Genomic DNA, 10,336 nt, shown 5'->3' on the forward strand with positions numbered 1-10,336 from the left:
CCCCCCCGCCGCCCCTCTCCCCGCACCCCCGCGCAGGCAGCTCGGCGCAGCGGGTTCGTTCCTGGCTGCGCCGCCGGGTGATTCATCCCGGTCCAGCCCTCCCCGCGCCAGCAGCTGCCAAAAATAGCGATGCGGGAGGGGGGGGGACTCTCCAAATAACCTCCCCTGCCTGGGCCCCCCCCCCCCGCCCCGCTACGCCGGCGGCGGGCCGGGATGGCGGCCACCGGGAGATGTCCCCGACACCTCCGTCCCCGGGGCATCTGGGACCGGGACCAGTCGCTGGGGGATACCACGCTGCGGTTACCATGGTAACAGAGGAAGGGATGGAGGGATGGGGGGGGGGGGTCCCTTCTCTGGGGTGTCCCCCCTACCCGGGGGGGGGGGAACGGTGCAGCCCTGAGCGCCAGGCCCAGGCGCGGTGGCAGCCGGTGTGGTGTTGGGGGGGCGGAACTGGGGGGGCGATGGGAGGGTGGGTGGCTTCTCCCCCATTTTCCTGGCTGGTCAGAGAGCTGAGGAGCAGGATGAGCTGCGGTCACCATGGGAACCGCGCAGGCAGGGATGCAGGAAGGGATGGGGGTACCGGCAGGGATGCAGGGGGGACGCAGGACAAGATGGATGCGGGGGGAGGGGTACGGGCAGGGGATGGAAAAGGGGTACAGGAGGGGGATACGGGCAGGGGGTACAGGCAGGGGGGGAGGACTACGAGGAGGGGGTGCAGGAAGGGGATTTGGGGGAGTATGGGAGGGAACGGGGGGCAGATGGGGTGCAGGGGTACAGGCAGGGGAGGCAGGAAGGGGGGTAACAGGGGGTGCAGGGGGGTAACAGGCAGCGGCACTGGGATGTGGAAGGGGGACACAGGCAGGGGACGGTGCAGGCAGGGGACGGTGCAGGCAGGTGGGCGCAGCCCAGCGGCAGAGAGGCCCAGGGGACTCGGGGCACCGCGGGCCGTGCCGCAGCGGCCGGTGGCATCCGCGGGAACCGTCCCCTCGTGGGACGCAGCCGGGGAAACTGAGGCAGGGATCTGGGACTGCCCCATCCTGGGGGGCTCGAGGTGGGGGCTTCAACGTGTGCCGTGTCCCGTTGCAGTGAGCGGGCGACGCTCCCCGACCGGCACACCCACCCGCCATCCCCGCTGCCGTAAGCGCCGCGATGCCCAGCCCCGTCCGCCGCCCTCCCGGTGCCGCCGGGCCGCCCGGTTTAACCATGTTACCGGCGGACGGTTCGGCGTTGCTGCGAGCCGTGGCACAGGGCAAATTTCGTCTCACCCGGCTCTTGTTGGAAGGGGGAGCGTACATCAACGAGGGCAACGCCGCCGGGCAGACGCCATTGATGGCCGCGTGCCGGGCCGGCTACGCCGATCCGCCGGAGCAGCCCCGTATGGTGCGGTACCTCCTGGAAAACGGCGCCGATCCCAACATCCCCGATAAGACGGGCAAGACGGCATTGATGCACGCCTGCGCCGAACGCGCCGGCCCGGCGGTAGCCGCCGTTTTGTTGGCTCACGGCGCCGATCCCAGCGCCCGCGATTACGCCGGAGCCTCCGCTTTGGTTTACGCCATTAACCGGGGGGACCGGGAGACGCTGCAGGTGCTGTTGGACGCCTGCAAAGCCCAAGGGAAGGAGGTGATCATCATCACCACCGACACCTCGCCCTCGGGTACCAAAACCACGCGGCAATACCTAAACTCGCCGCCTTCGCCGGGGCTGGAGGAGAAACGCTCGCCGGCGCTTTGCATGTCGCCCTCCGACATCGAGGTGCGGACGGCGGCTTCGCCAGCTGGCAGCGAGAAAGAAGAGGAGAGGGACGTCTTCTGCTTCCCGCCGCCGCCGCCGGCACCGGTCACCGCCGTGCCGGAGCCATCCCGCGCCCGGGGGCGGCCGCTGAAGCGCCTCAATTCGGAGCCCTGGGGGTTGGTGGCCCCGGGGACGGAGGGGACACGGGGACCCCCCGAGCGTTTGGTGGCGGGGATGGAGGGGCTGAGCCTGGGCGGGCGCCCGCGGCGGCACAGCGTGGAGGGCCGGGAGGCGGCGGGGCTGCCGGGGGCCACCTGGGCCGAGCGGGTGCCCCCCGGTTGCCCGCAGCCTCTGGCACGCCGGAACACGGCCCCCGAAACAGCACGGGTCAAACCGCCTCGCTGGGAGCCCCCCGAAATGGAGGGGCACCCCTGGGCCGGCTCCCCGCCTCCATCGCCGGGGCGAGGCCGGCGCTGCGCCGCATCGGCCATGCCGCTGCCGGCTGCCGAGTCCCCCCCGGCCGCCCGCCGGCGCCCACCCGGTTTGCTGGAGCGTCGCGGCTCCGGCACCCTCTTGCTGGAGCCCTTGGCCCCGGGGAGGGCCGGCTTCCTGCCCCCCCTGCACCCCGGCCCGCACCCCCCCGGCCCCCGCGGCCCCCCGGCCCCCGGCTCGCCCAAGGGACGCCGCAAGCTGCTGCGCCGACACTCGATGCAGACGGAGGAGATGCGGCAGTTGGCCAACTTCCAGAGCAGCGCGGCCCCAGAGCCGGGCAGTTAGGGACCCCCCCCTGCGTGTTGTCGTCCCCCCCCCCCGAGCCAGGGTGGCACCCGGATGGCTGGGTCCCACTCCCGGCATCCTCGGGGACACCACCCCCCCCCCAAATGAAGGGACCACCCTGGGCTGCCGCTCTGTCCCTGCCCGGCTGCTCTCGTGTCAGCGTGGGGCCCCCTTGTGCAGGCGGTGGCAACGTTCACTCTGAACCCTACTGATGACTGCGGGCACATGACGATTCTTCCATTGCTGTCGTTGGCAGAAACTTTGCACGACCCCACGTTCCTTCAGGAGCCGGCATCCCCCCCCGCTGCATCTTCCTCCTGCTCCCTCCTCATCCTCCCAGCAGCGCTTTTCCCTATGGACCTTGCCCGACCTGCCCCAGGTTTGGGGGTTCCCCCATCCCCGCCGGTGCCAGGCGCTGCCTGGGTGCTGTGAGCAATAACAGCCGCCGGACCCCCATGTCCTTGGACGGTCCCTGCCCGGGGGGGGGTCTCCCCCCCCTTTTTTTGGGGCATGGGGGTCCCAGCTGTCGGCGTCCCGGTGAATAAAGACCCCAACAGAGCTCAGCCCATCTCTGAGTGTCTGGGCACATCTGGGTGCACGAGGACGGGCACATCTGGGGGGCAGCACATCTGGGGGGCAGGGTGCACGGGGACCGGCGCATCTGGGTGACAGCACATCTGGGGGGCAGGGTGCATGGGGACCGGCACAGCTGGGGGACAGCACATTTGGGGGGCAGGGTGCATGGGGACCGGCACAGCTGGGGGACAGCACATCTGGGGGGCAGGGTGCATGGGGACCGGCACATCTGGGGGGCAGGGTGCACAGGGACTGGCACAGCTGGGGACCGGCACATCTGGGCAAGAGGACCCTGCTGGGTCTTGCTGGCAGCTGGAAGAGGCTGCAGATGTGCGGGGGGGGGGGTGTCCCAAGCCGCGGCGTGGCCGTGGGAGGGGGCAGCCCGGCCCCCACGGCGTGGGGGGGGGGGGTCCCAGCCGGTGGGCACAGGCTCAGCCCTGGCGCCGGTACCGGTGGGGGGGTCCCCGGCCCCGGGGAAGGAGGGTGCTGTGCGGGGGTGCTGGGCCGGGCCGGGCCGTGCCGCAGCGGGAGGTTGGGCTGTGCCGGGCGGCGGCGGCACCGGCTGCGGCAGGGGCGGAGGGGCAGCGCTGCAGAGCGGTACCGCACCGGGGGCTGGGGACACTGCGGGGCGGGGGACACTGCCATGGGGCTGGGGACACTGCCATGGGGCACTGCCATGGGGCACTGCCATGGGGCTGGGGACACTGCTGGGGGCTGGGGACACTGCAGGGCGGGGGGACACTGCTGGGGACACTGCCATGGGGCACTGCCGGGGGCTGGGGACACTGCTGGGGACGCTGCCATGGGGCTGGGGACACTGCTGGGGGCTGGGGACACTGCCATGGGGCACTGCCATGGGGCTGGGGACACTGCTGGGGACACCACTGCCATGGGGCTCTGCCATGGGGCACTGCCGGGGGCTGGGGACACTGCCGGGGACACAGCCATGGGGCTCTGCCATGGGCCTGGGGGACACTGCTGGGGCCTGGGGACACTGCCATGGGGCACTGCCATGGGGCTGGGGACACTGCTGGGGACACCACTGCCATGGGGCACTGCCGGGGGCTGGGGACACTGATGGGGACACTGCCATGGGGCACTGCCGGGGGCTGGGGACACTGCGGGGCGGGGGGACGCTGCCGTGGGGCTGGGAGGACACTGCTGTGGGGCTGGGGGGACACTGCTGGGGACACTGCCATGGGGCACTGCTGGGGGACACTGCCGTGGGGCTGAGGACACGGCCATGGGGCACTGCCGGGGCTCAGGGACACTGCCGGGGGGGTTGGGGGACACTGCCGGGGGACATTACCGGGTCTGGGGAGGGGGGGGGACAGGGCAGGGGCTGGGGTGCTGCTGGGGTGGGGGATGTTGGGGCCGCTGTGGGGGGGCAGCACCCATGGGACAGCCAGGCCCTCCCCCATCCTCCCCCAGCTCCTCCTCGTCCTCCGCTGCCCCCCCCCTTCTCTGCGACCTCGGTGACAGGAGGGGTTTTCTAACCCCCGCAGGGGTATTCTCTGGGAGAGGAGGAGGAGGAGGAAGGAGGAGGAGGAAGGAGGAGGAGGAAGGAGGAGGAGGAAGGAGGAGGAGGAAGGAGGAGGAGGAAGGAGGAGGAGGAAGGAGGAGGAGGAAGGAGGAGGAGGAAGGAGGAAGGAGGAGGAGGAAGGAAGGAGGACGCCCCAAGCCGGCCAGGGGACGCAGGTGAGGAGCCTCATCCTGCTGAGGGGTGAGCTGCACCCCCCCCCGGGTACCCCAGAGCTGGGGGGTCCTTGGGGACGGGGGGGACGAGGTCACCGTCCCCAGCCTGGGGAACGAGAGGGGACGCTCAGGGTGCCCCCCCCCACCCCCCGGGCTGAGACCTGACCAAACTCAGGACAGAGAATCGGGGCAAACCCCGAAGATGCTCGGCGTCACCGCGTCCTGCCGTGGGCCCCCAGCCCCGCCGCGGCCACCGCCGGCATGAACGTCACCGGGACGGTGGGGAACCGCAGCTGCGGCGGCGAGGAGCCCATCCTGCTGCCCACCTTCTCCACCGCGGCCAAGGTGCGGGTGGCCGTAACGTGCCTCCTCTTCCTCTCCTCGGCTTGCTGCAACGGTGCCGTGCTTTGGTCGGCCGCCCGGGCGCCACGTCGACGTCCACCGCGCGTCCGCGTCCTGATGGTGAACCTGGCGGCGGCCGATCTGCTGGTGACGGTGGTGGTGATGCCGTTGGACGCCGCGTGGAACGTCACCGTGCAGTGGTACGGGGGGGACGCGGCGTGCCGGGCGCTCATGTTCCTCAAGTTAGCCGCCATGTACGCCTCGGCCTTCGTCACCGTCGTCATCGCCTTGGACCGTCACGCCGCCATCGTTAACCCCTTGGCGGTGGGCCGCGCCGAGAGGAGGAACAAGGCGATGCTGTGCGCGGCGTGGGCGCTCAGCGCCGTGCTGGCTCTGCCGCAGGTGGGGTTGCGGGGAGACCTCGGAGGGGCCGCCGCCGCCTCGGGTGGGGTGGGAGGACGACGACGACGACGACGACGGGGAGGAGGAAGGACGCTTGACGGCCCCCTCCCCGACCCCCTTTTTGCAGGCGTTCGTCTTCCGCACGGTGAGCCGGTCGCGGCCGCGCCGCTTCGTGCAGTGCGCGACGGTGGGCAGCTTCGGGGCGCACTGGCAGGAGACGCTGTACAACATGTTCACCTTCGCCTGCCTCTTCCTCCTGCCCCTGCTCGTCATGGTGCTCTGCTACGGCCGCATCCTCGTCGCCGTCTCGGGCGGGATGAAGGACGCCGGCGGTGAGAGCCCACCCTTTCCCCACCGCCGCGTTCGGTTCTCCTCTTCGTTAAGCCCCGGGGCGACGCGTTCCTCCTCATCCTTCCGTTTCCGCCCCGCAGCCTCTTCCCGGGAGATCCAGCTCCGTCGCTCCTACAACAACATCCCCCGCGCCAGGATGCGCACGCTCAAGATGTCCATCGTCATCGTCCTGACCTTCGTCGTCTGCTGGACGCCGTACTACCTCCTGGGCCTCTGGTACTGGTTCTCCCCCGAGATGTTAACCCGGGAGAAGGTGCCGCCGTCCCTCAGCCACATCCTCTTCCTCTTCGGCCTCTTCAACACGTGCCTGGATCCGCTCGTCTACGGGCTCTTCACGGTGCGTTTCCGCAGGGAGATGCGGTGCGTTTGTCGCTGCGGCCGACGCCGGCATGAAGAGGAGGTCGCTTCCGCCCTCACCGGATCCTTCCGCGTCTCCACCGCGGTCGCGCCGACCAGGAGAACCGGCAACAACCCGGGAGAATCCGAAAAGCGCGAGCTGGAGGTGATGGCGGGCGCGGCTCCGCCGGGACGGAGGTGCGAGTTGTGCCGGAGGAGGACGGTGGAGAGCTTCATGTGACGGCTAGGTCGCGGCAGAGCAAGGGGAACCCCCCGAAAGCGGGTTTTGGGGGAGACACGAGGGTTCTGCGCCACCACGAAGCCGCTCAACGATCAATTCCCGATGATTTTCCCAGCGGGAGCCCGTCTGGTTTAACCGGAGCCGGCACTGCGGCACCACCGGCACGTTTCCGTGCGAATTTAAAACGTGCCCCTTCCCCTGCGCTGGGGACGCAGAAAACACGCTGATCTGAGGGAGAACAGCTCAGCTAAATAAAACCGTCGCTTCCAAACGCTATTTTAAGGAAAAAAAAAGGCTTTTTTTTTTTTTCCCCAATTAATAAGTCGTTCTACCACCACCAGATCAATAGCCGCGGCAGTGCCAGCGATTCGACTTCAGGCGAATCTAAAATTAGCAGAGAGGCAGGAAAGGAACCGGGGCTCGGTTACAGCTTCTCAGAATGTTTACTTAAGGACAAATAACGAGAGGACAGTTTTACACAAAATCAGAGTTATTTAAAAAGCTGAGTTCACTCGCAAAACGTAAAGTCAACAGAATAAAACCCCTCGGGAGATTTAAGGAACGTTTGCCTGGGGTGTAGAAAACAACTTCTCTCCAAAAGAAGAGCGGCCGAAATGCCGGGTCGCTCGCGGACGTAACAAAACACTTAAAAACGTCGCGGTTTGGGGCGTAACCGGGCTGAGGGGCTGCGATTGCCACGAACACCAGTGAAAATAACCCCCCCCGACACCTCAGGTCAGGCTTCTTCGCTCAGGTTTTCTTCTTTGAAAACGAGAAAATCTTGTAAGAAACAAATTCGCCGGAGCGACAAACTGGTTTAATCCTCCGGCTGTTCCTCAAACGCCCCGTCCCCAATGTACAAACCCCCACCCCCCCCAACCCCCTTTTCCCCTCCCAGTTCCCCCAATTTGGAACTGGAACACACGGGTAGAAGTAAGGATCCATCATCGGCGTCTCCTGTCCGGACTCCTGCTCCGTCGGCGCCCGCCCCTGGAAGAAAAAGCAATTTATTGGTATTTCTGGTCCATGAGACGATTTCATTCTCGCTAACGTAGTGGCCTTCTACGATAAGAGTGATGTCATCAGCGGGCAAGTGATGTCAGCTACCCAGAGAGCTCTACGTTATGAGCTACGGGTGGGACGGATGCGACGGGTGGGTGGACACGGTCCGAGCGGAAGGTCCCGCACGTGGGTGGGGGTAAACCCCGGTACCGATACTGGCGAATGGGTGGGGGGGAAAAGGATTTGGGGGCGCTGGCGGGTGACAAATGGGACACGAGCCGGTGCCGGAACAGAGAAATTGTGGATACCCCATCCCTGGAAAGGGTCAAGGTCAAGTCAGACGGGGCTTCGAGCAACCCGGTCTGGCAGAGGGAATCCCTGCGTGTGGTGCAGGAGGTCCCCCCCAACCCAAACCCCGCTGTCATTCACCAACAGCACAAATTCCGGAGTTTTCTCGGGAAACGCCGGCACGCCGAGGTCTCGCACGCGACGCCGCGCGGCTCTCACCTCCTCTTTCCTTTCGGGGGCCCTCGCACGAAGCACCAATCCACGCTGATGGGCTGCCCCATCAGCTCCTGGCCGTTCAGCCCCTCCATGGCCGCCTGCGCCTCTTTATAGGTTTCATACTCGACCAGAGTATATCCCTAAAAACGGGAGGGAAGGAGGGAGCGTGAGCCGCGGCGGATCCTGGACACGGGAAGAATCCCTCCCTGAGCCCTCTGATCCCGACTCGCGCGGCAAAAAATGGGGAAGGGGAAGCACGAGCGCGTGGTGCATCCAGGCGCTGCCACGCGGATGAGTTAAAAAACCAAAACGGAGGCGGAAAAGCAGCCGGGAGGGTCGAGGGGGAAGCGCAGCCCGTGCCGAGCAACCCCTCCTACCTTCAGGTAGCCCGTCCGTCTGTCAAGGTTCAGGTGGATGTTTTTTATCTCGCCATACTCCGCAAATTTGTCGTGGATGTCTTCTTCCGTCGCCTCCTCGTGAACCCCCGTGACGAAGAGGATCCAGCCCTCCACCGCTGCGGCGTGCAAGGGATAAGAGTTACGCCGAGCGCAGCGATCTCATCCAGCTGCGGGATCTCAGGGAAGGGGGATCCCTCCCCCCCAAAAAAGCCGCGGTGAGGCACAGAGCGAGCCGTACACGGGTGGGAAGGGGAGATGGAGCCCCAGCGTCCAACCATCTTGGCTGAGCCCGAGATAAATCGCAGCAAAGCGGGGAAAGACCCCACGCTCCCCCACCGTCTCCCCTCTCCCCGGTAAAGCGCCCCGCGGTGAGGTGCCTCCGGCGATACTCACACCTCTGCGGGCCCGGCTCATCTCCGTCCTGCTCCACGCTGTCGTAGTCCTCGCGCACGCGAGCCCGGGAGCCTTCCTCTGGACACAGCGAAGAGGAGGGAAGAGAAATGGGCAACCGGGCCCACACGGTGCCCAGACAACCACAAACCCATTTAAAACACCCCAAAAGCACAAAGACAACCGTGGTTTCGCACCCGACCGCTCTCCGGGGGAAGCGTTTAACCCAAGCCGGGAGAGCGAGGCCCGGAGGGCTGGGGACACCCCAAACCCGGCCGGTGCAGGGGGGCAGAGCGCATCGGGTGCCACTCACCTGAGCCGAAGCCTCGGCCCTTCCGCTTCTTGGCTTTCTCCTTCAGCTTGTGGATGCTCTCTGCGGGCGAGAGGGGAGCGGGCTGGAACCGGGGAGGGGACCCAGACCACGGCCCCGGGCCCGGCAGGTCGGTTCTCCCCCCCCGGGTAGGGCTTGGCACTGAGGTTTGTGGGGAGTTGGGGGAGAACCGGAGCGGGACTGGGCACCCCGAACCGAACCGACCCCGAACCGGGACTGCGAGGCGGGGAACGACACAGGGGTGACAGGGACGCGGCTGGGAGCTGGGCCCCAACGGAGGAGGCGGGACCCCCGGGCCGGCCCGAAGCGAGGAGGCACCAGACCGGAACCGGGCCAGACCGGTCGGTATGGCCGGGCCGTTCGGGAACAGCCCCATCGCCGCCCTCACCGTCGCCATCCTCGTCCATGGCGAAGTCCTCTCCTCCCGCCTCATGCAGATCCAGCACGTCCGCCATCTTGCCGCTATCGCTGCCGCCGCCGCCGCCGCGGTGCACGCCGGGAAACGCGCCGGAAGCGCTGCCGTATCGTGCGCCTCCATCTTGGGGAAGTCAACGCGTCTCGTCCCGCCCGCGCCGCCATCTTGAGGAGGGTGTGTGGCGGAAGCGTCCTGCGCCGCCATTTTGGGAAGGTCAACGCGGCTCGTCCCGTCTGCGCCGCCATCTTGGGAAGGGCGAAGGGCTCCCCGTCTCCCCCCCCCCCCCCCAAACTGGGACATACTGGGGCCACTGGGACAGTGCCTGCCCCTGCACAGGGACGACTCAAAGGAGAGGCGGGGGGAAAGGCACGGTCTGCTGCTTCTGCCCCGGAAAAAGAGAGGAGCCACCAGAGCTGCCCCAAAATCGACGGTTTTATTGTATAAAATCACACGTACAAACGGCAGCGACGTGCGGCGATTTATCCTTTGGGCTGCGCGCTTCAGCACGGACATGCTGAGAAAAACCCGCGTTTGCTCATTTTATCACTTTCCAAGCGGATCCGGAGACTGAAAAATTGCCAAAACTCACAAATCACGGAATATCAACTTTTCCATTTCCCAGGACAAACGGAAACACCCTAATCCTCCCCGATTCCTTTGCGAGCGGCTGCCAGCAGCAGCGAGGCATCCGAAACAGCATCCTGTACGACCCAGCAACGCAGGACAGAATCACGGAGAGTTTGGCTTAAAAACGTTAAAATCCCGACGCACAAAACGCTCGTAATCGCCTCAAAAAAAAAAAAAAAAAAAAAAAAAAAAGCAAAGAGCAGTGAGGAATCCTG

General features: G+C 66.6%; 3 protein-coding genes across 4 annotated transcripts; 2 read left to right on the forward strand and 1 right to left on the reverse strand.

The window, feature by feature from the left end:
• Window positions 1–78: 78 nt before the first annotated feature.
• Window positions 79–3,060, forward strand: ANKRD34A (ankyrin repeat domain 34A). Of its 2 annotated transcripts, none has more exons than XM_054806362.1 (2): window positions 79–308; window positions 1,087–3,060. In XM_054806362.1, the coding sequence occupies exon 2, from the start codon at window positions 1,150–1,152 to the stop codon at window positions 2,509–2,511; it is 1,362 nt and encodes a 453-aa protein (XP_054662337.1). In that variant the 5' UTR covers window positions 79–308; window positions 1,087–1,149; the 3' UTR covers window positions 2,512–3,060. The 2 variants fall into 2 exon arrangements, with proteins under 2 accessions (XP_054662337.1, XP_054662338.1); XM_054806363.1 differs by having other exon boundaries at window positions 1,283–3,060.
• Window positions 3,061–5,043: 1,983 nt separating this feature from the next.
• On the forward strand, window positions 5,044–6,454 carry LOC129197696 (gonadotropin-releasing hormone II receptor-like). Its single transcript, XM_054806381.1, has 3 exons — window positions 5,044–5,526; window positions 5,654–5,858; window positions 5,958–6,454. Exons 1-3 carry the CDS (start codon window positions 5,044–5,046, stop codon window positions 6,452–6,454), a joined length of 1,185 nt encoding a protein of 394 aa, XP_054662356.1.
• Window positions 6,455–6,878: 424 nt separating this feature from the next.
• On the reverse strand, window positions 6,879–9,582 carry RBM8A (RNA binding motif protein 8A). Its single transcript, XM_054806415.1, has 6 exons — window positions 9,468–9,582; window positions 9,062–9,121; window positions 8,752–8,829; window positions 8,338–8,474; window positions 7,964–8,100; window positions 6,879–7,444 (listed from the first exon to the last, which is right to left on the reverse strand). The coding sequence occupies exons 1-6, from the start codon at window positions 9,532–9,534 to the stop codon at window positions 7,399–7,401; spliced, it is 525 nt and encodes a 174-aa protein (XP_054662390.1). The 5' UTR covers window positions 9,535–9,582; the 3' UTR covers window positions 6,879–7,398.
• Window positions 9,583–10,336: the final 754 nt, after the last annotated feature.

The sequence above is a fragment of the Grus americana genome, chromosome 29, assembly GCF_028858705.1.
Source record: "Grus americana isolate bGruAme1 chromosome 29, bGruAme1.mat, whole genome shotgun sequence".
NCBI lineage: Eukaryota > Metazoa > Chordata > Aves > Gruiformes > Gruidae > Grus > Grus americana.

Excerpts from the sequence above, each read along its gene's own strand:
- RBM8A (XM_054806415.1), bottom strand. The coding sequence starts at position 9,534 with ATGGCGGACGTGCTGGATCTGCATGAGGCGGGAGGAGAGGACTTCGCC. Across the intron at positions 9,122-9,467 it reads CATGGACGAGGATGGCGACG|AGAGCATCCACAAGCTGAAG; the intron begins GTGAGGGCGGCG and ends TCTCGCCCGCAG. Across the intron at positions 7,445-7,963 it reads CCCCCGAAAGGAAAGAGGAG|GGGCGGGCGCCGACGGAGCA; the intron begins GTGAGAGCCGCG and ends TTTTTCTTCCAG.
- LOC129197696 (XM_054806381.1), top strand. The coding sequence starts at position 5,044 with ATGAACGTCACCGGGACGGTGGGGAACCGCAGCTGCGGCGGCGAGGAG. Across the intron at positions 5,527-5,653 it reads CCGTGCTGGCTCTGCCGCAG|GCGTTCGTCTTCCGCACGGT; the intron begins GTGGGGTTGCGG and ends CCCTTTTTGCAG. Across the intron at positions 5,859-5,957 it reads CGGGATGAAGGACGCCGGCG|CCTCTTCCCGGGAGATCCAG; the intron begins GTGAGAGCCCAC and ends TCCGCCCCGCAG.
- ANKRD34A (XM_054806362.1), top strand. The coding sequence starts at position 1,150 with ATGCCCAGCCCCGTCCGCCGCCCTCCCGGTGCCGCCGGGCCGCCCGGT.